This window comes from Astyanax mexicanus, chromosome 8 (genome assembly GCF_023375975.1).
Source record: "Astyanax mexicanus isolate ESR-SI-001 chromosome 8, AstMex3_surface, whole genome shotgun sequence".
Lineage (NCBI taxonomy): Eukaryota > Metazoa > Chordata > Actinopteri > Characiformes > Acestrorhamphidae > Astyanax > Astyanax mexicanus.
Window position 1 is genome coordinate 2,954,056 of NC_064415.1, and position 22,485 is coordinate 2,976,540.

Here is a 22,485-nt window from a genome sequence, read left to right on the forward strand (position 1 = left end):
TTAAATTCTTAATTATTTTTTAAATTAGCTGTTTTTACAATCTTTATTTTGTATTTTATTCATTCATTCTCTTCCAATCGTGCTAATATATATATATATATATATATATATTTTAATGTTGTAATTTTCATTGGTAAAGCAGCCTATATAATTATTTTTTATGTTAAATTAATGACTGTATCCCTTATTATTGTTGTTATAATGGTAACTTTTACTGTGTGCCCTATATCTGTATGTAAAGCATCTTTGAGAATTTTGAACAGCCCTATATAAATAAAATGTATTATTATTATTTTAAAAATAAAATGTGTTTACAATATTAATCTTTTATTTTTTGAATACTTAATTAATGTACACAGTAGCTGGGTTTGTAATTTAAAAATAACTAATTATGATAACTTCTTATGTTTAAAATGTGTTGTATTTACAGATTTTATCTTGTACTTTTATAAATTGTTTACTTAATTGTTTTAAAAAATAGCCTTGTTCCCAATAATAATCTTAAAATTTAAAACAGTTATTAACAGTTATTAGTTTTAAACTTAACAGTGTTTACAGGTTTTGATCTTATACTTTATTAATTCCTGATTATTTTTTTAGTATTAGTTGTGTTTGTTGCCACAGGCTGGAGGGAGAGGCTAGCAGTTAAAACCGGGCTGGACTAAAACTGTAGGCTAATGTTGAGGTAAAAACCAGAGACAAACCAAAACACACCGTCCAAAAGGGATAAACTGTGGCCAAAATTAGAATATAAATCAGAATTAAACAGTAATAATAATCAGAGAAATACCCTCAGTCTGCAGCTGAATCTACAGCGCAACGCATCACCTCAGACAAACACAGAAAAACTGCTCAGAATTAAAACTCAGGTGAGGCTGATTACCAATCAGGTGCTGATTGGCTGGCTGAGACACATGACTGAGCAGTGCATTCTGGGAGTTAGAGTTCAGTAAGGTGAAAAGGTCTGTGTAGACAATTAAATAATAATTAATAATATATATTTTTAGTAGTGTGGAGCACATTTTACCCTAATAAGAGTAAATTTATTTTAAACCATTAAATAAACATTGACTCAATGTTAGATTTTCAACATTAACTGATGATGCCTGTTAGTCAGCGTTAAATAAAGGTTGTTTCAACTTTAAAACATTGATTTTATTTAGTTTATTTAGTTAGTTTATTTAGTTTATTAAATGTAGTTTATTCGGTTTTTATTTGTTTATTTATTTGCCATCAGATTGTGTAAAAAATAACAAAATATGTATTTTTTTTAGATTTTGTTTTTAATTGTTTAAATTATACAACAAATATCATGAATGCGAATAACCTTAAAAAAAAAGCCTTAATTTTATTTTATTATGTTAGATTGTATTATATTTATAAAATAAAACGAGAAGATGCATTTACATGTTTAAATTAAAGTTTTGTTTGGGAAAATGTGTCAATGATCTATCATATATATATATATATATATATTTTCATTATTATAGAATAAAAGTTATTAGTGCATATTACTAACCTTAATCATTAGATTAGATTATTTTTTAATTGAAAAAATGTTTTTTTATTCTTAATAATATAGATAGCTATATCATTTATATTTTTTATAAATATATTTTTTGTAAATGTATTTTGCATCTCAAAAAACAAAAATACTTTTGTTTTGAAGTACTCTGGCGCCCTCTACAGGCTGTTTTAAACACACTACTGCTGAACATGTGCAGTAGCGTAATGTAAGTAATATACAGTAATGCAATTTAATTAGACCTTACATATAAATGTATTTAATATTGTAAATTGAAAGATTAATGTAATATTAAGTGAGATATGACTTTTATTATTCTGGGACCATCAATAAATTATTAGAATAAATTAAATTAAAAGTTCCTTCATCAGTATTTGCTCATTTAAACCCTTCCAACATATATTGATATAATAAGAATTACTCTCTCCTTTGGAAGAAATAAATTATTCCTCCTTTTTTTGTTTAATTTAAATTAAAAGAAAGCACTCTTAAGCTTCCTATATTTATATATTTATCAAAAAGCCTTCGACTGTTTATCTAATACAGTCCTCTTCAAAAGTACTGTACCAGCAAGGCTGATCCCTTTATTTCTGCTGTAGACTAAAACCATTTAAATTAAAATTTAAATATTAAAAGATGAAAATGAGAGAAAATATCAACATTTCAGCTTTTAAATTAAAGATCTGAATATCTGATAAAGAGAAACTGTGAATCATGTTTTTATTCTACAGCAGAAATAAAGGAATCAGCCTCACTGTTCCTTTACTTTTGGAGCGAACTAAAAGAAACTAAGAATGATTATTAAAATTAATTATTATTATTTTTTAACAATTATTTGAACTTTTTACATTTTAAAAAATAGCCTTGTCACTCCTATTTAATTTTAGCTCAATTTCATTTCAGCTTCTCATCGTTCAATAAAAACCCCTATCCAGATAAATCTCTCCATCCAGATAGAGTGAATCTGATTGTGATTGGATGTAGAGAAGTATAAACATATACCATTCTGACTCCCTATTGGTTTTAAGTATACTTAACATGGAAAAGTACATACTTTAAAAAAATTAAAATATGTACTTAAATACATACTAAATGTACTATTTTGGAACAAATTATGGCAACTTAAGTATGTTTCAATTGTAATTAAGCTATATTTAAATTGCTTTTGAGTGCTTTTTTTATACAACTTCTGTGAAGTAGATTTAAGTATGTTTTTTTTAAAAACACCTTTTTTTAAAAAAAACCTGAAGTATATTTGCGCAATGCTACAAAAAAACATTAAAGTGCACTTTAAGCAGTATTTAATGACACTTTATATATTTTCTATCAACACAACGTATACTTAAAAGCATTGCTTAAAATACATTTTATTGAAATACAGAGAAAGTATATTTAATGTGTATTTACACAAAGAACATTAAATTTAAATTGAAAGTGTACTTTTAGTATTATTTACCTAATTTGAACATACTTTTAATGCTCTTAAGTTTACTTTTAAAGCTCCAGACAAACATCCATCTTTAATATATTTACATTGTTCTGTATGTAAAACGGGCCAGAGAGATCGTGGTGGTTCCTCCGGCTCTCTGGGTTCCTCCTGCTCGGTGGTTGCCGTGGTGTTCTTCAGGTTCTTCCACTTTCCTCCGTCTCCACGGCAACTCTCTTCCCTCTGAGAGCGGAAGATGAGCCCACCCGGAGCGAACATCCTCCTCATCATCTCCTTCTTCCTCCTCTTCTCTTTCTCCATGTGCTCCTTCCTCAACTCCTGCATCTTCTCCACCTCCACTGCTCTCTCCATCATCTTCTCATCCTCTTTTATCCTTCTCTCTTCTATCTCTCTCTCTATCCTCTCATCCTCTTCTATCTCCCTCTCTATCCTCTCATCCTCTTCTATCCTTCTCTCTTCCATCTCCCTCTCCATCCTCTCCTCCTCCAACTTCCTCTCCTCCTCTATCTTCCTCTCATCCTCTTCTATCCTTCCCTCTTCTATCTCCCTCTCTATCCTCCCATCCTCTTCTATCCTTCTCTCTCTTTTATCTCCCTCTCTATCCTCTCATCCTCCTCTATCCTTCCCTCTTCTATCTCCTTCTCTATCCTCTCATCCTCTTCTATCCTTCTCTCTCTTCTATCTCCCTCTCTATCCTCCCATCCTCTTCTATCCTTCTCTCTTTTATCTCCCTCTCTATCCTCTCATCCTCCTCTATCCTTCCCTCTTCTATCTCCCTCTCTATCCTCTCATCCTCCTCTATCCTTCCCTCTTCTATCTCCTTCTCTATCCTCTCAACCTCTTCTATCCCTCCCTCCTGTATCTCTCTCTCTATCCTCTCATCCTCTTCTATCCCTCCCTCCTGTATCTCTCTCTCTATCCTCTCATCCTCTTCTATCCTTCTGTCTTCCATCTCTCTCTCTATCCTCTCTTCCTATAACTTCCTCCTCAACTCTTTCTTTCTCTCTTTCATCTCTCTCTTTATTCGCTCCTCCTCTAACTTTCTCTCCAATTCTTTCTTCCTCTCTTCCATCTCTCTCTATTCTCTCCTCCTCTATCTTCCGCTCCTCTTCTATCTTCCTCTCTTCCATCTCTCTCTCTATTCTCTCCTCCTCTATCTTCCTCTCCTCTTCTATCTTTCTCTCTTCTATCTCCCTCTTCGTCCTCTCCTCCTCGATCTTCCTCCTGAACTCTCTCTTTCTCTCTTTTATCTCTTTTTTTATTCGCTCTTCCTCCCTCTTTCTCTCCATCTCTTTCTTTCTCTCTTCTATCTCTCTCTCCATCCTCTCTTCCTCCATCTTTCTCTCCATCTCTCTAAGCTCCTCTTCCCTCTCTCTCTCTATTCTCTCTTCATCCATCTTTCTCTCCATCTCTCTAAGCTGCTCCCTCGCTCTCTTTTTCCTCCATCTCTCTTAGCTTTTTCTTCTCCTCCATCTTGATCTCCATCATCTCTCGTTCTCTTTCTAACTGTTCTTCTTCTCTCTTTCTCTCTCGTTCTCTCCTACTCTCCTCCTCTCTCCTTTCTCTCTCCTGTTGCTCTTTCATCATTCTTTCCTCCATTAGTTCTTCCTTTCTCTTCATCTTCTTTCTTTCTTCCCTCATCTTTCTCTTAATCTCCTGGAGTCTCTCCTCTGCAGCTCTGAGTTCTTCCTCTTTCTTTCTCTCTATCTCTAAACATCTTTCCTTCCATTTCTCCTCCTCTAATCTCAGTTTCGTCTCTCTCACTTCCTTCATCCTCCTCTCTGCTTCTCTCAGTCTCTCCTCCGTCTCCCTCTGTCGTTCCTCTCTCTGTCTCTCTCTCTCCATCTCTATTTCTCTCATTCGTTCCTGGAGCATCTCCATCTCTCCTATCTCTCTCTCACTCTTTCTCTCCATTCCTTCTTCTATGGCAATCTCTCTCTCTTTCTCAGCCCACCTGACTCTCTCCATCTCTCTCTCCATCTTTTGGAAATACTCTTCCATCTCCTCTAGCATTCCTCTTTCTTTCTTCTCTTCTTTCTCATCCCTCCATCCTACCTCTTCCATCTGTCTCTCACTCTCTACCTCTCTCTCTCGTTCTTTCTGGAGCTCAGTCACTCTCCTCTGGAGCTCCTCCAGCTCCTCCTCTATGAAGCCCAGTTTTGTGCTCCAGGTGTGCTCCAGAGGGGGCGGAGTCAGCGTCATCAGGTAGGAGTGGAAGGAGGCTATAGGTCCTACCTGTGTAGCACAGCCCTGAAGCTCCTCCCTCTCTCTCAGCTCCCTTATCTGAAGCTCCACCTCCCTCTGTCTCTCTCTCTCCTGCTGTCTTTTTCTCTTCTTCTCCTTCTGAAGCATCTTCCTCTCCTGCTTCTTCTTCTTCTTCCTCTCCTCCTCCTTCTTTATCCTCCACTCCTTCTCTCTGATTTTTCTCTGGAGCTGCAGGAACTTATGCTCCTCTCTCCATCTCTCCTCTCTCCTCCACCTCTCCAGCAGCTTAGTCTCAGTGCTGGAGAAGAGGCTCCGCAACCAGTGCATCATCTTCACTGCTTTCAGAAACTGCTGTGAAGAATAAAACTCTTTAAAGAACCTTATAAACGGTTCTAGATAACTAAAATAAGGTTAAAAGTCCTGTAGAGTTGTGTAGAGCTCCTCTCTACTCGACTGGCAGCAGCAGAATGTTCAGATATTCCAGCTCCCGCTCTCTCAAATAATACCACAAAAGTCTTGAAATACATAAATAGTATTTATTATGCAGTTTCCAATAATAATACTTAAGTCATATTAAACATAAAAATCAAATATTATATTATTATAGTTATTATATCACACTTTAATGCACTTGTCTAAACCCAAAACAGGGTTGATTTCTCTCACTAAACACAAAAAAAAGAAAACTGGGGCAGAACAAACATACAATGCATTTATTGCATTTTTATAATAAAGTTAAGTGATGCTGGCTTTTTAAAAATATATTTTTTTTGTGTAAAGTTGCGTAGCTGAAAATGCTGCTAGTTTTTAAATACTGTTAATATATATATATTTTTATAAATGTTATATATATAATATTTGTATAATTATCATATACTATTCTTTATTAAGTTAAAGCGATGCTGTTTTTTGTAAAACTTGCTATTTTATGTCAAAACTTAATGCAAATGCAAAATGTTTACAGCTGTTTAATCTGATCATCACATATTTATTAAATAATTATATAATCCACCACATTTTATTGTATCATTAATGTTTTACTTAAAGTTTTATTTATTTTTTAATATAAAAGGGTTATTGTAAATGCAGTATAGGCCTACAGTATATATATATATATATATATATATATATATATATATATATATATATATATATATATATATATATATATATATATTGAGCAGAACTGCGCTCAGTGTAGTAGTTTGATATATAATGATGCATTTTTGCACCAGAAATAAAGCAGCATAAAGTTTTCCAAAAGCAGTGTGTAAGACTGGTGGAGGAGAACATGATGCCTGTCACGTCTTGGCCTCGTCTCATGTCTCTGTGTGTCTTCCCCACGTGACCTGTGCCTCTCTGTGTCTCCTGTCATTTGTAGCTCCGCCCCTTCCCCAGGTGTTTCTAATTATAGTGTGTTTTATGTTACTATAAATAGCCCTCGTCTGCCACTTTGTCTCGGTCGGTCTTTGCACCTTCCACTGTCGTTTGTCTCGCCACGTTTACTATAGTTTGTTCACGGTTTCGTTACGCTCTGTATTTCTTGTATATTTCTAGTCACGTTTCTTGCCTGTTTGTTTATTTGTTTATTTTGTATATATTTACGTATTTATCCGTTGTATATATTCCCTAACCTTGTTTTGTTCTTATCTGTTTAGCTTAGCTCTGTGTTGGTTTTCCCTGTTTGTTTATGTATATATATTTATTCGTTATTCCCCTGTTTGTTTGTTTGTTTACTTATTATTCATTAAAGTTTGTCTTACCCGCTTTTACGTCCGCCTCCCGTCTGGTCCCGCGTTACAATGCCAAGATGCATGAAATTAAAACTGTGATTAAAAACCAGGGTTATTCCACCAAATATTGATTATTTCTGAACTCTTAAAACTTTATGAATATGAACTTGTTTTCTTTGTATTATTTGAGGTCTGAAAGCTCTGCATCTTTTTTGTTATTTCAGTCATTTCTCATTTTCTGTAAATAAATGCTCTAAATGAGAATATTTTTATTTGTAATTTGGGAGAAATGTTGTCTGTAGTTTATAGAATAAAACAACAATGTTCATTTTACTCAAACATAAACCTATAAATAGCAACAAGGATGATGGACAGCTAACTCTGGCTAATAATATACATTCATCCTTCCATCCAGTGGAAGTGATCTAACATAAAGTTATAATAATGCTTGGGGTTAGTTTACAAAGCAAAATTATAAATAAATAAATAATAATAAACTGTGATATTTTACATCAAAATGCATTTTTCTACCATATTTAACACTAAAATTAATCCTGCTGTTGTGAATTAGACCTTCAGAGCAAGTTGAAATGTATGAATAATTTGTATGTTACACTAAAAATGTTGATAAACAGTAAAAATTTAAATTTAAATTTTTGTAAACACATTCATGGCTTTAATAAAGTGTTTAAAAAAATAATGCACAAAAAAGAATATTCTAATATTCTTTTATAAAATCTATAGAGCAAAAATTTAAAAATCCAATAAACTAAAATATGTAATAGTGTTTATTTTAATCTATTTTCATTGTATTGAAAGCCTAAGTGTACAGTAATATATTTTATATTTCATAAGACATTCCTAAACAGTAAAAGAAACCCTAATTAATCACATTAAGTTAGTAAAAATTATCTGTTTAACTTTCCCTCAATAACTCTATTACTACTGTTTTTTTAGTGCAGTGAAACAAAACATTTAAAAATAAAGACAATACATGATTTCTACTGTAATGGATGCAGGATTTAAAAGGGTTAAAATGATTTTATATAACATTATAAACACTTGTGTATTTATTAATCACACTGCATGTCTGTGTGTTGGGCAGCAGAGGGCAGTACTGCTCTTTAAGACTGAAGTAAAGCGAAAAGAGAAATACTTTATACTGCTGTAACTGTTCACTCCCCATCTAAACCACACTGAATATTGATTGGCCGACTCACAGAGTCTTTGCAGAGAACAAGCCAATCACTTCCAGGACAAACAGACTGAAAAACAGTTTTTACCCCTGTACTGTACGGGAACTGAACCACTGCCAAGGAACTGAAAAAATAAAACTAACAAACCTTAATAACCGAACTTTCAACGCACTGTGCACTTTCTGTATTTATTATTGGTAAAATGTGTTACGTATATTGTATATATTTCCATACATCCACTGTAAATTATGTGTATTTGTACATAGAGCTGTTTTTATTTTATTTTATTTTTGTTCAGACACCTTAAGGATTGCTGCTAAATTCTATAAACTATAAACGTATCTTATCTTAGCTTATCTTATCTTTAACATGACTTTTGTTCATTTGTAGTTCAGAGTAAGGTCACTTAAGACCACAAATCATGAGTAAATAGCAGAGGTGGAAAGTAACGAAATACATTTACTCACATTACTGTAATTAAGTAGATTTTATGAGTAATTTGCTATTTTTAAAGTAGTTTTTTAAATAGGTATTTTTACTTTTACTCAAGTAGATTTTGACACAAGTAATTTACTTCACTACATTGGAAAATTCCCCGTTACTGAGTAAAAAATAAAATGCTGGAAAAAAAATTGAATTGAAACCAAAAAATTAAACAAATAAGGGACGCGATTTGTTCCGTATTTCCATAAATGCCCAATCCACATGTCTGACTCTCACATCCCACTTAACCCCTCCTCCCTCCACCCGCACCTCTGTGTTTTTTTTTATTTAAAACGATTATTTTTTTTTACATCAAATAATTAAAAGTAACTATGTAACTTTTCCTCAAATTACATTTTAAATTAAGTACTTTTTACTTTTACTCGAGTAGATTTTTAGATGGGTACTTTTACTTTTACTTGAGTAGAATTTTAGCAAAGTAAAGGTACTTTTATTTAATTACAATTTTTCAGTACTTTTTCCACCTCTGGTAAACAGAGGGATTCCAGGCAAATTTATTCAATAGTGCGACAATGTTTAAGCAAGATTGTGAATGTATAAAGAGAAAGAGAATGTTGCAAAAGTAACGCTAGATAATTTTAATAGGTGAGATGTGAATGTTGCAAAATTAACTTAGTTTAATAGTTAGAGTTTTTAGTGTTTAAATCTCAAGTATTGTGGTGTAATTTTTTATTTACTGAAATTTGGACTAATATTTATTGATATTTATTATAATAATTTGTTTTAGTGTGTCATAAAATGTAAAAGAGCAGTTTAGAAACAAGGTAGACCTATCAGATTCTGATAATCTAATTGTAGTGTGTAAGTGGTTCAAAGGTGGTTATTTTAGATTTCTTGTAAACCTGACTTAAAATGTGAGGGATTTTGAAATGCACGAAACTGTATGAGTTTGTAAATGGCAGCCAGGGGTTGGACAATGAAACTGAAACACCTGTCATCATTTTAGTGTGGGATTTTAGGATTCATGTCTAAATTGGAGCAGCCTGGTGTTCAATCTTCATTAATTACACATTGCACCAGTAAGAGCAGAGTGTGAAGGTTCAATTAGCAGGGTAAGAGCACAGTTCTGCTCTAAATATTACAATGCACACAACATTATGGGAGACATACCAGAGTTCAAAAGAGGACAAATTGTTGGTGCACGTCTTGCTGGAGCATCTGTGACCAAGACAGCAAGTCTTTGTGATGCATCAAGAGCCACGGTATCCAGGGTAATATCAGCATACCACCAAGAAGAACCAACCACATCCAACAGGATTAACTGTGGACGCTGTAAGAGGAAGCTGTCTGAAAGGGATGTTCATAAAACCACGGCTGATCAAATCACACAGAATTCAATGTTCACCTCAACTCTCCTGTTTCCACCAGAACTGTCCGTCACCACAATACATTATTGTGCTCTAAAACCAGGTGTTTCAGTTTCATTGTCCAGCCCCTGTATATTTGCTGCATATATACGTCTGCCATATGTTGCCACCGCTCATTTGTTTTGTGGTTTAGAGTAGTAGTAGTAGTTGTTATTCTGTGTGTATCAGACTGTATTGTATCCCGGCTCTGTGTCTGATCTGCCCCACTGAGATCTATTAGCATTATTATGTAACTGCAGTTAACTGTTGTTAAACATGATGTAATAAGATTTGATACATTTTGACTGAAAATGAGCAGAAACTAGAGAGCATATTCCGCCAAATCTGTTCCACTTCTGTCTCCAGGAAATTTAAAATACATTTTTATATTATTAAGCATAGTGTACGTTATTATTAGCACATGTACTTTGTCCTAATTGCGAAAGTAAGATATGTAATTAAAACATGAATAAAACTACTTAAAACAAGGAAAAAATAGCATTTGTTACCCGCCCTCAGTCTCTAACTATTAACTTACCATGAAATATAATTGTCACGGAGTGACCCAGGCAGGGAGACGAGGAGGCGGACACAAATGCAGGTAAGGGAAAAATGAATGATTTAATAAATAAATAACAAGTAAACAATGAAACAAGTAACGTAAACATGTAACCAAGATAAACGAATAATCAAAAACCAAAACAACGAGTGAAACTAGAGAACATAAACCTAAACAAACAAGAAGTACTTATGATAAACTAACGGAATAAATACAAGTAGCTAATCTAGAAAATAAACACAAAGCAGGGATATATATAAGGAGCTTAGGGAGACGGAAATAAACAGGAAACTAGAAACATAAAACTAGAGATAAACACAGAGACTAAGGCGTGAGGAACAGAGGCAATGAAACACAGAGAAACGCTGAGAGACAAAACGACATGGGAAGGTGCAAAGACCGACAGAGGACAAGGTGGCAGAGGAGGGCTATTTACGTATAGTCACAGGAAACACTAAAATTAGAAACACCTGGGGAAGGGGCGGAGCTACAAATGAGACACACATGGAAAAGTACTGAGACAGGAGACACAGGGGAGCACAGGTCACGTGGGGAAGACACACAGAGACACGAGACGAGGCCAAGATGTGACAATAATATTAAAATCCTTCAGAGATGTATTTTTTTTGCATTGCTGTGTGAATCCATATACCATCTCTCTCTCTCTCTCTCTCTCTCTCTCTCTCTCTCTATATATATATATATATATATATATATATTTTATACAGGTCCTTCTCACAAAAATAGCATATTGTGATAAAGTTCATTCTGTTCCATAATGAAATGATAAAAAGTATACTTTCATATATTTTAGATTCATTGCACATCAACTGAAATATTTCAGGTCTTTTATTGTTTTAATACTGATGATTTTTTCATACAGGTAATGAAAACCCCAAATTCCTATTTCACAAAATTAGCATATAATGAAAAGGTTCTCTAAATGAGCTATTAACCTGATCATCTGAATCAATAAATTAACTCTAAACACCTGCAAAAGATTCCTGAGGCTTTTAAAAACTACCAGTCTGGTTCATTACTCAAAACCGCAATCATGGGTAAGACTGCCGACCTGACTGCTGTCCAGAAGGCCATCACTGACACCCTCAAGCAAGAGGGTAAGACACAGAAAGAGATTTCTGAACGAATAGGCTGTTTCCAGAGTGCTGTATCAAGGCACCTCAGTGGGAAGTCTGTGGGAAGGAAAAACTGTGGCAGAAAACGCTGCACAACGAGAAGAGCTGACCGGACCCTGAGGAAGATTGTGGAGAAGGGCCGATTCCAGACCTTGGGGGACCTGCAGAAGCAGTGGACTGAGTCTCTTTATGAGGTAGAGTCTCCTCATACTCAGGCTTTCAGTTAACAGCTGTGCTGAACTCATCAAGAGTTAATAACTTGAATTTCTTGTCTCTTAATGTAAAGTTTGAGAGCATCAGTTAAAGTAAAGTAGTGAAGAGGTAGAGTTACAGGTATACAGTGAATACTGAATATTTGAGTAATGTTCTAATCCAGATTATGAGAAGCAACAACTACTCAACTAAATAAAGAAAAAAATACTTTAAGAAAAAGAAGAATTTCAAAAGCTTCAAAAGTGTCCTTAGGTGCAGTTTACACAAAGAGCATCACAAATTTAGGAATGATGGAACTGGCACTCATCAGAAAAACCCCAGGAAAGCAGGAAGATCAAACGTTTCCTCTGTTGTACAGGATAAATTCATCAGTTAACAGAGTATTTAGGTTTGTTTAACATTGTTTTTAAGTTACTACATGATTCCTTTAATACACTCATTTACACGACACTCAGACTCTGTTCTTCTCTGTTCTTCTGTTCTACAAAACAGCAACTCATTATCTGTCTGTGTGTGTGTGTGTGTGTGTGTGTGTGTGTGTGATAGGCAGTTAAAGCATCAGCCGACAGTTCAGTAGCCTGAAGCTTCATCATTTAATGCTCCAGTAGTTCAGTTTACCATTGTTTATTAAACGTCAGCAGGGCCCTGAGCATGAATGCTTTGTAGTTCCTCCCAAACCATAATTTAGTATGTTAAATTCTTCTTCATGCAAAGCTAAGTGGATATTTTTCATAAGTTTGACCTCTTGTCAAACCACTCTATAATTATACAGTAATATAACTTGATACTTATATCAGTAATATTATAGAAAGGCTTCTTCAAGAATATAATAGTGTAACTTGATAACAGTATGATTTGCTGATTTTATAGGGGGTAATTCGCTGTTAACTTGTGCTTTCTGAAGCTAGTAACTCTGATGAACTCTTATCCTGTACAACAGAGGAAACTCTTGCTCTGAACTCTTGGCACTCATTAGGGAGAGGCTCATGTTACCTGCAGCCTCTCCCGAGAGAGGGTGCTTTTCCTGGCGGGGGTGCTGAACTTGACACCACAGTAGTGCCTAAATCTGCACCCCCACCAGGAAAAGCACCCTCTCTCTGCAGCATGTTCACACCTTTTTCTTTATAAAAGCAGAGATACTTGCTTTAACTAACTTTAATTAGAAACACTTTCCATGGCGAGGGTGCAGATTTTGGCACGCTTTCAACGCCTACGCCGCGGTTCCTACGCCAATGCATGGATATATATGATCTATTAGTACACTTTTCCTTTGACTTGATTTGATACTGATGCTTTTTCTAGACTTCCAGTTGATGAGGATAGTTTTCTTGGAGATGGATAGAGCTGTAAGTTAAACAATGTTAGTTGGTTCTAGCGGGAAAACTCTAGAGAAAAAGTGCAGCAAGAAAGATTGAATCCCAATAAACACGTATGACAATTAGTAATAGTGAATATAGTGTATATAGGGTCTTTGGTGAAAGCCCCATCGAAAGCCCAGGTCCGCAGCGTCTGGAACCTCGCAGATCCTGCCGTACAGGTACGGCGGGGGCGGAGCCTATCCCCTGGGCAACCGGCGGGACCGAACTGGAGGCGGTGGGGAAGGAGGAGGGTGAAAACGTATGTCATCGTCTGCAAGCAGGGGAGAACAGGTATGAGGGAGGTCTTATAAGGACAGGTGGGAGTTGGTGATTGGCTGTAAAAAGTGGCGTGATTTCGAGTTTCCCGCTAGAACCTGCGCAGAGCTTTCAGTTTTGTCGCAGAACATTTTAAAATACTGAAAACCACTGATTTTAATGCGTATCTAAATTTTTGACTGGTATTATATATATCTATGTATCCTCAGCACTGATATTACTAGTGTATGTCTGCTGTAATATGCAATAAATGTATTATTTTATATATATATATCAGTGGTGATTGCTCTAAGACTGCAAGGGAAGCTCAGCTTCCCCTAAAATGTAAAAAAATAAGTGATTAAATATATACTGTTGTGTGTACATCTCACTGATTAAATATGCGCTAAATATGCGATTGACAGCGAAACCTGAGACTTTCCTAATCTATATAGTGGCATTTTCTTTATTAAAAACAACGAGCGATAAATAGAGCTTATATTTCTGGTGCTTTTCTGTAGCTGCTTGTGTTTGGAGACTGACTTCTGTTACTCTTTCTGACTTCTATCACTCTTTCTGACTTCTATCACTCTTTTCTATCGCAGTTTCTGAAAGGAGGAGCGGAGGAATTCATGACACGCTTTTCATTTTGTTTCATTTTCTTTCTTCTTCGTATAAAGGTGTGTTTTTACGGAGGGGGCTGACGTGTGCCGGCCCTGAAGAGAGGGATGATGAATCATTTCTCTGTAACCGGCACAAGTGTCAGCTTTCAGGTACAGATCAAAGAGAAAAATGATGTTAGAGAAGAACGTGGAAGACATCTCTCTCTCTCTCTCTCTCTCTCTTTCTTTCTCTCTCTCTCTCTCTCTCTCTCTCTCTTTCTTTCTCTCTCTGTCTCTCTCTGTCTCTCCTCGGGCCACTGCAGGATGGAAGAGCTGGTGGAAGAATGAAGCTTCATCTGCTGAAGGATAAACGCTGTAAATCACCAGCTAAGCGAAGATGAGCAGGGATGAGCTGATTGGAGCTGGGGGCAGTGGAGGTGTGCACGTCTTCTAGTTTCAAAATGAATTTGTGAGGAAAGGAATCTCACCATCACACAGGAGATACTAAATCAGAAAAGATGCTCTGTCTGGCAGTTTCAATTTTCATTGTCAGTTTTTATATTATATATATATATAAAAATATGAGATTCTGAATCATAGGTATATATTTGAATAAAATGAACATGGTTGTTTTATTCTATAAACTACAGACAACATTTCTCCCAAATTACAAATAAAAATATTCTCATTTAGAGCATTTATTTACAGAAAATGAGAAATGACTGAAATAACAAAAATAAAAGATATACAGAGCTTTCAGACCTCAAATAATGTAAAGAATAAAACAAGTTCATATTCATAAAGTTTTAAGAGTTGAGAAATGATCAATATTTGGTGGAATAATCCTGGTTTTTAATCACAGTTTTTTTTTTCATGTATCTTGGCATCATGTTCTCCTCCACCAGTCTTACACACTGCTTTTGGATAACTTTATGCTGCTTTACTCCTGGTGCAAAAATTCAAGCAGTTCAGTTTGGTGGTTTGATGGTTTGTGATCATCCATCTTCCTCTTGATTATATTCCAGAGGCTTTTAATTTGGTAAAATCAAAGTAACTCATCATTTTTAAGCAGTCTCTTATTTTTTTCCAGAGCTGTATATATAGGCTTGATGTATTATTTTACATATTTAGAGCCCTATTATAGTGATCTATAGGAGAACCGTGCACAGTGCAGCTTGATTTAGGGCGTATTAGTATCAGTGGGTCTTTGCTATCATAACCATGGGAAAAGTACACCTTGTGTGGCTTAAAACACGCAAAACCCACATACTAATTCTCTAAATTAATCATGGGTGCCTTTAGTTTTGGGCGTAACATGAAATAATTACCCAATCAGAGTGTCTCTTGCTCATCATTCTCTTTAAGAGTAGATCAGGTGAGCTCTGTCTTTGGTGTATTGCTATTGTAACGGTGCAGCTACCTGGACGTGTCCAACAAACTCTTCTCAGCAGAGGAAACTGAGCTGCTGGTTGACGCTGTGAAGGAGCTCCAGCAGCTCATTTACGGGAACAGCAATGTTATTTTATTTACTATTCTGTTTACTGTTGATGTAAAATATAAAATGACAGATATTAAGCTATATATCTCGTACACGTGGCGCTCGACTGCAGATTTGTGAGAAATGAAGGATTGAGGAACTGTGACCCTGACCTCGCTGTTCTTCACTCTGGTAGTTCTGATGCTTCCTAAAGGCAAACATATAATAGAACATCAATTTATTTCACTGGATGGAGCTTTTCAGTCTATAGCTGCTCTCAGAATCAGAATCAGAGCCTCTAAAGCCCCTCCATCTTCAGAGTAAAGATGTGCTGAAGGAGGAGATGAAACCCATTCAAGCAGCTGATGTTTTGTTTACTGTCTGAAAGCTTTATCATGGGAGGAACCAGATGGCACATTGAAATGTGTCACAGTGGCCTGGAAAGTAGAGCCTGGGCACCCTGAGGCTTCAGATACAGTACATTAATCTGCACAGTTCAGACTGTACTGTACTGTACTGTGTGTAACGATGATGTTGATGTTGCAGAATTGAATCTGGTCCAGCTTAGCGTTGGTCCATTACCATCGGAATGATGGAATCTGCAGTCAACCTCATTCAGTTATCCTGGAATAAAGTATTAGGCTTGTGATAAATGCAATAAATCTACCCAGAAAAAGTACTGCAGTCTTTGGACAGTGAATGTAAAACTCCCACGGAGACCATTTTCACCCAGTCTCTGTCTTATTATTAAATCATTATGGTTGAGCATTGCAAAGCAATAACAGTTGTAGCAATTACTTTAACCTGATTTATGCAAACATGTTACTTAGCAACCACATAGCAACCACTTTGCAACACCTTACAACCAATTAGCAACACCTTAGAAACAATAAAGCAACCGCCAAGGATATCATATTATTAAATCGTTATGGTTATGCATTGCAAAGCAATAACGGTTGGAGCAATTGCTTTAGTGATGTTAAGTATTAACAGAGTTTTGGTATATGGAGCGCGCCTCAATTACAAGCTCCTCCCCTTGGCCATATATATACCTCCCTGTTTCCCCTCACCTTTGTGACGTTCAACCTCGCGTGACTGCCAAGTTACCTGTTTTCGAAGTTCACCGTCACTCCGAGGCTCGGCGTGATCTCTCCCCGGCCCGGCGCGGCCGCTCCGGCGTGGCCCACCCCGGCTCTGGACGTTCCCGCCGTTCATCTCAGGCCTCCCCTCCTCCCGCACGGCGCTCCCAGCGTGTATCTCGCCGCCGCAGCTCCCCTGTGGCCTCCACCTCCCGTGCGCTGCTTTCCCCATCTCCGGCTCCAGCCCGCTCCATGTCCGAGTGGACCGTCGCTGGTTTGCAGAAGGTCCTCAGGGACCGCAGGATCCATTTCGCCCGTTCCGCTCCTAAGAGGACCCTCTTTTCTCTCTTACTCTCAGACGCCGCCATTCGAAGATCCCCCGCGCGGCTTCCGCGAAGCCGCGATGACGTCACCTCAACTTCACCCAAGCGGCGCGGCCGCCCCGCCCACACTCCCTCCAGCCGCTCCACCCCCCCCCCGCCGGTGAGGCGGGCCCCTTCCTTTCCACACGGCCCATTACCACTCTTTCTTCTGTCTTTTCCCGCCCTTCTCCTCCCTTTGTTGCTGCTCTTCCTTCTCTCTCCTCTTTGCCCCCTCCTGGGTTTTCCGATCTTCCCGCCAGTGGCCTCGTTTCTTCCTTTTTCCCCCCCGTTTCCGTTTCCGCCCCCTTGGTTCCCGTTCCCGCCCACAACCCCCCCGTCCACCGAGTTCCTCGAGTTCCCCAAGCCCCCCATGTTTCCCCCGTTATTGTTCCCTCCGACCCACCTGTTCCCCATGCTCCTGTTCCCTCCGGCTCACCTGTTCCCCGAGTTCCCCGAGTTCCCCAAGCCCCCCGAGTTCCCCAAGCCCCCCCTGTTCCCCCTGTTCCCGTTTTCTCTGATCCCCCCAGGCCGTTCAGCAGCTAACATCACTTTCTCTTCCTTTCTCTCTCTCCTCAGGTGTTCCGAGTGTTCAAGCTGCCCAGCCTCTCCTCCCCACTCCTCAGGTCCACGACGGCTCCTTCTCCCTCTCCACCGCAGCTCCCGCCCCGCCTCCAGCCGGTGCCCGCTCCTTCTGTCCTCCTCTGGTTCAGCCATCTCTACGCCAGCGAATCCTGCAAGGTGCGGATGTAGACCTTTCCTCTCTCCTACGTCCATCAGCTGCCGCTGCGGCGCCCCGCCTTCTCGATGTCGGGGGCGTATCGCTCACGCTCGGATCTTCTGAATCCCGCGCCTCCAAGATCCTTATCGTGCCTGAGTTCGCTCTCGCGTTTTCTACTTTCCGCGATGTTATCTGCGCTGTTTTCCCTGCCCGCCGGCAGGAACTCGATGATTACCTGTCCATCATCCTTGACATGGCTGTGCGATACGGAGGATCGGGATTTTATGAATACCATCGCCTTTTCTCCGCACAGGCAGCTGCGCGCCTGCAGCAATGGAACATCGCTACCTATTGGGGCACCCTGAATCTCGAGCTTTATTGCCGTATTTTCACTGGCCGTCCTTCCCTCTCCTGCGAACTGTGCGGTCAGCCGTCACACCCCGTCTCAGCCTGCTCACTGGTGATCTCTGCTCCTGTCACCGCTCCTTCTCCTGCCCCCCCCTCTCTCCTTTCACTCCCCTTTGCCAGCGCACCTTCAGCTGCACCGCGTCTCACTACCTGCAGTTCTCGCGATTCGCGCGGAAGGCGCCTTTATTTTCTTGGCAAGCAGGCCGTGTGCAATAATTTTAACGCGAACGGGTGCCGTGCATCTTCGTGTCGTTTCCTGCACATCTGCTCTTATTGCGCTCAGGCTCACGCCCGCCCTTCCTGCCCCCACCATCCTCCCAAGTTCGGGCGGAGCTGACTGCTCCGCTATCTGTCAACCCCGGTAAACGTGCCTGAACTCGCTGCTTGCCTGTCTTCTCACCCTGACCCTGTATCGGTACGCTACCTACTCGATGGTTTCACTTTCGGTTTTTCTCCTGGGCTCGTTTCATTGCCAGACTTTTCTTTCTCGGCTCCCAACCTCCTGTCATCAGAATCTGAACCCGACGTTGTCTCCTCTCTCCTCGCCAAGGAGGTTTCTGATGGTTTCATGGTCGGCCCCTTTTCCTCTCCCCCTTTTTCTACTTTTCGGATTAATCCCATCGGCATTGCCACGCGCAAATACTCGGGGAAGAAACGCCTCATCATTGACTTATCCGCTCCCCATGGCTCTTTTGTTCCTTCCGTCAATAGCCTGGTGCCCAGCGACGAGTTTTCTTTGTGCTATGCCCGTGTTGATGATGCGATTTCCCTCATCAAACTCGTCGGACGCGGCACTTGGATGGCCAAAGCAGACATCATCTCAGCTTTTAAGGTCTTACCCATCCATCCTGACTTTTGGCACCTATTTTGCGTGCGCTGGAAGGGGCGTTACTACTTCGCCACCCGGCTCGTTTTCGGCTGTAAGAGCAGCCCCAAGATATTTGACTGTTTCGCTGAGGCACTGTCCTGGATCCTGCTCAACGTGTGTCGTATTCCCTATGTCGTGCACCTGCTGGACGACTTTCTGGTCCTCGACGCCCTGTCTTCTCCGCCCGCTCGTTGCATCACCTCCCTAGCATCAGTTTTTCACCGCCTGGGCGTTCCGCTGTCCGCCGAAAAGACCGTTGGTCCGTCTACATCGCTCGAATTTTTGGGGATTTTGCTGGACTCTGTCAACTTACAGGCTTCTCTTCCCCGCGATAAGCAAACTCGCATCTCCCAAGTTCTCTCAGAGTTTCTGCAACAGCCTCGTTGCACCAAGCAGCAGCTCCTGTCGCTTCTCGGGCATCTGAATTTCGCCATGCGCATCATCCCACAAGGTTGCGCGTTTATTTCCCATCTCCTCCTCCTCGCTTCTTCAGCTACATCCTATTTTCAGTTCGTCACCCTGGATGAGGCTTGTCTAGCAGAGATACGTTTCTGGCTCCTACTCCTCTCTCATTGGAATGGCATTTCGTTTTTCTTTAACGACGCAGTATCTAATCCTGTTGATATTCATCTCTTCACGGACGCCGCACCTTCCACAGGCTTTGGCGGTTTCTACGACGGCAGATGGTTCGCCTCCCAATGGCCTGCCGAATTTTTTCAACTCCCCTCGGATCTTTGTGATTCGTCCGCGCTTCATGAACTTTACCCCATCATCGTCGCTGCCCTGCTATGGGGACACGAATGGACGCGACGCGTCATTTTCACGCACTCTGATAATCTAGCCGTAGTAAACGCAATCAACAAGGGTCGGTCAAATTCCCCGTCCTTAATGCCATTGCTCCAGAGGCTCACGTGGCACTCCATCATGCATCAGTTCATTCTCAAAGCTGTTCACATTCCTGGTTCATCTAACCCCATTGCTGATTCTCTGTCTCGTTTCCAATTTCAGAAATTCAGGACCTTGGCTCCACTCTCAGACCCACATCCAACCCCAGTTCCACCTTATTTGGACACCGTCTTCCCGCTGCACATGCCTTCTACAATTTGACTCTCCAATCCCAGGACCTCATTCTTAACGCCGTTTCCCCCAACACTCTTTCTACTTACTGGACAGGATGGCAATGTTTTCGTCGGTTCCACGTTTTTCTTTCAATCCCCTTTCCCTCCTTTGATCTATTTAGCACGGCCAACTTCCTCACCTTTACCAGCTCCCGCCTCTACATTCGATCATCCTCCCTCAAAGTTTACCTGTCAGCTATCAACTTCTGTCATAAACTCCTCCATGGCTCACCTCATCCTTTCGTTAGTCATCCTCAGATCGCACTGCTTTTAAAAGGCATTAAAAGGAGCGAACCTCCTCTCACTCACAAACGTCTTCCCCTAACCTCTCACATTCTCTCCTGCTGCCTTTCCACTCTACGTTCCGGACAATATTCTCCCAGCATTTCTCAAACCTTAGAAGCTATGTTTTTGCTAGCTTTCTTTGGTTTTCTCCGAGTTTCAGAATTTACCACTCCTTCCACCAGTCATCATCCCTCTCTCCACCCCTGTCTGTCTGATATCACCATCCTGGACACCGACACCCTCATTTTCAACATCAAGAGAAGCAAAACTAACCAATTTGGTATATATACTCCAGTTTACATATTCAGACTTCATTCATCTCTCAGTCCTTACGAACCTCTCCAGCTCTACCTCCAGTTCCGTCTCTCCCAAGGTGCTCGTCCTCATGACCCCCTGTTTATCAGTGAATCCGGTTCCCCTGCTACCAGTCATTGGTTTCATTTTCACCTCAAGAACGTACTCTCCCTCAGTGGATTTAACCCCGCACATTTCTCCGCCCATTCTTTCAGAATCGGAGCAGCCACTACAGCTTCTCACCAAGGTTTACCTGACCACACCGTTCAGATCCTCGGCCGCTGGTCCTCCCATGTCTATCACAGCTACATCCACACTCACGCCCGAGACCTGTTCACTGCCCACAAACTTCTAGCTTCTGTATTTCCTTAATTCCATTAGTTGCCATACTTTCTTCCATTGTTTTGGGGTTTACGCTTGAGACCCACTCAGGCAGTACAGAACTGTGCCCAAGCATACCTCATACAGTTCACGCCCCCCCGCGTCGTCTGGCGCGATCCATTATGGCAAAGTGATGTTAAGTATTAACAGAGTTTTGGTATATGGAGCGCGCCTCAATTACAAGCTCCTCCCCTTGGCCATATATATACCTCCCTGTTTCCCCTCACCTTTGTGACGTTCAACCTCGCGCCCACCACCACCCCTTCACCTCCCTTATCTGCATTCTCAGCTTGCTGCGGGGGGGGGGTTTACGCTTGAGACCCACTCAAGCAGTACAGAACTGTGCCCAAGCATACCTCATACAGTTCACGCCCCCCGCGTCGTCTGGCGCGATCCATTATGGCAAAACCTGATTTATGCAAACATGTTACTTACCAACCACCTAGCAACACCATAGTAACACCTTAGCAACCACTTAGCAACACATTAGCTACCACTTAGCAACACCTTAGAAATGATATAGCAACCACCAAGGATATCATATTATTAAATCGTTATGGTGGCGCATTGCAAAGCAATAACAGTTGGAGCAATTGCTTTAACCTGATTTATGATAACATGTTACTTAGAACCCACATAGCAACATCATAGCAACACCTTAGCAACCACTTATCAACACCTTAGCAACCCCTTAGCAACACCTTAGCAACCCCTTAGCAACACCTTAGAAAAAATATAGCAACCACCAAGGATAGCATCTTAAATAAATCATTATTTATAATGTTGCAAAGCAATAACAGTTGGAGCAAATGCTTTAACCTGATTTACGCAAACATGCTACTTGCCAACCACCTAGCAACACCTTAGCAACCACTTAGCAACGCCTTAGAAACCATAAAGCAACCACCAAAGACACCATATTATTAGATAGATAGATAGATAGATAGATAGATAGATAGATAGATAGATAGATAGATAGATAGATAGATAGATAGATAGATAGATAGATAGATCATAAATCATTATGGTTGCACATTGCAAAGCAATAAAGGTTGGATCAATTGCTTTAACCTGATGTATGCAAACAGGTTACTTAGCAATCACCTAGCAACACTGTAGCAACCACCTAGCAACAGCTTAGCAACCACTTAGCAACACCTTAGCAACCACTAAGAAACACCTTAGAAACAATATAGCAACCACCAAGGATACCATATTATTAAATCGTTATGGTTATGCATTGCAAAGCAATAAAGGTTGGAGCAATTACTTTAACCTGATTTATTCAAACATGTTACTTAGCAACCACCTAGCAACACATATTATTAAATCAGTATGGTTGCGCATTGCAAAGCAATGACGGTTGGAGCAATTGCTTTGCCATGATTGATGCAAACCTGTTACTTAGCAACCACC

At 39.7% G+C, this 22,485-nt stretch overlaps 1 protein-coding gene across 1 annotated transcript; it reads left to right on the plus strand.

Annotated features, from left to right (window-relative positions):
* Positions 1 to 17,409: 17,409 nt before the first annotated feature.
* LOC111192904 (uncharacterized) lies at positions 17,410 to 20,098 on the plus strand. Its single transcript, XM_049482744.1, has 4 exons — positions 17,410 to 17,527; positions 17,574 to 18,140; positions 18,407 to 18,484; positions 18,600 to 20,098. The coding sequence occupies exons 1-4, from the start codon at positions 17,410 to 17,412 to the stop codon at positions 20,096 to 20,098; spliced, it is 2,262 nt and encodes a 753-aa protein (XP_049338701.1).
* Positions 20,099 to 22,485: the final 2,387 nt, after the last annotated feature.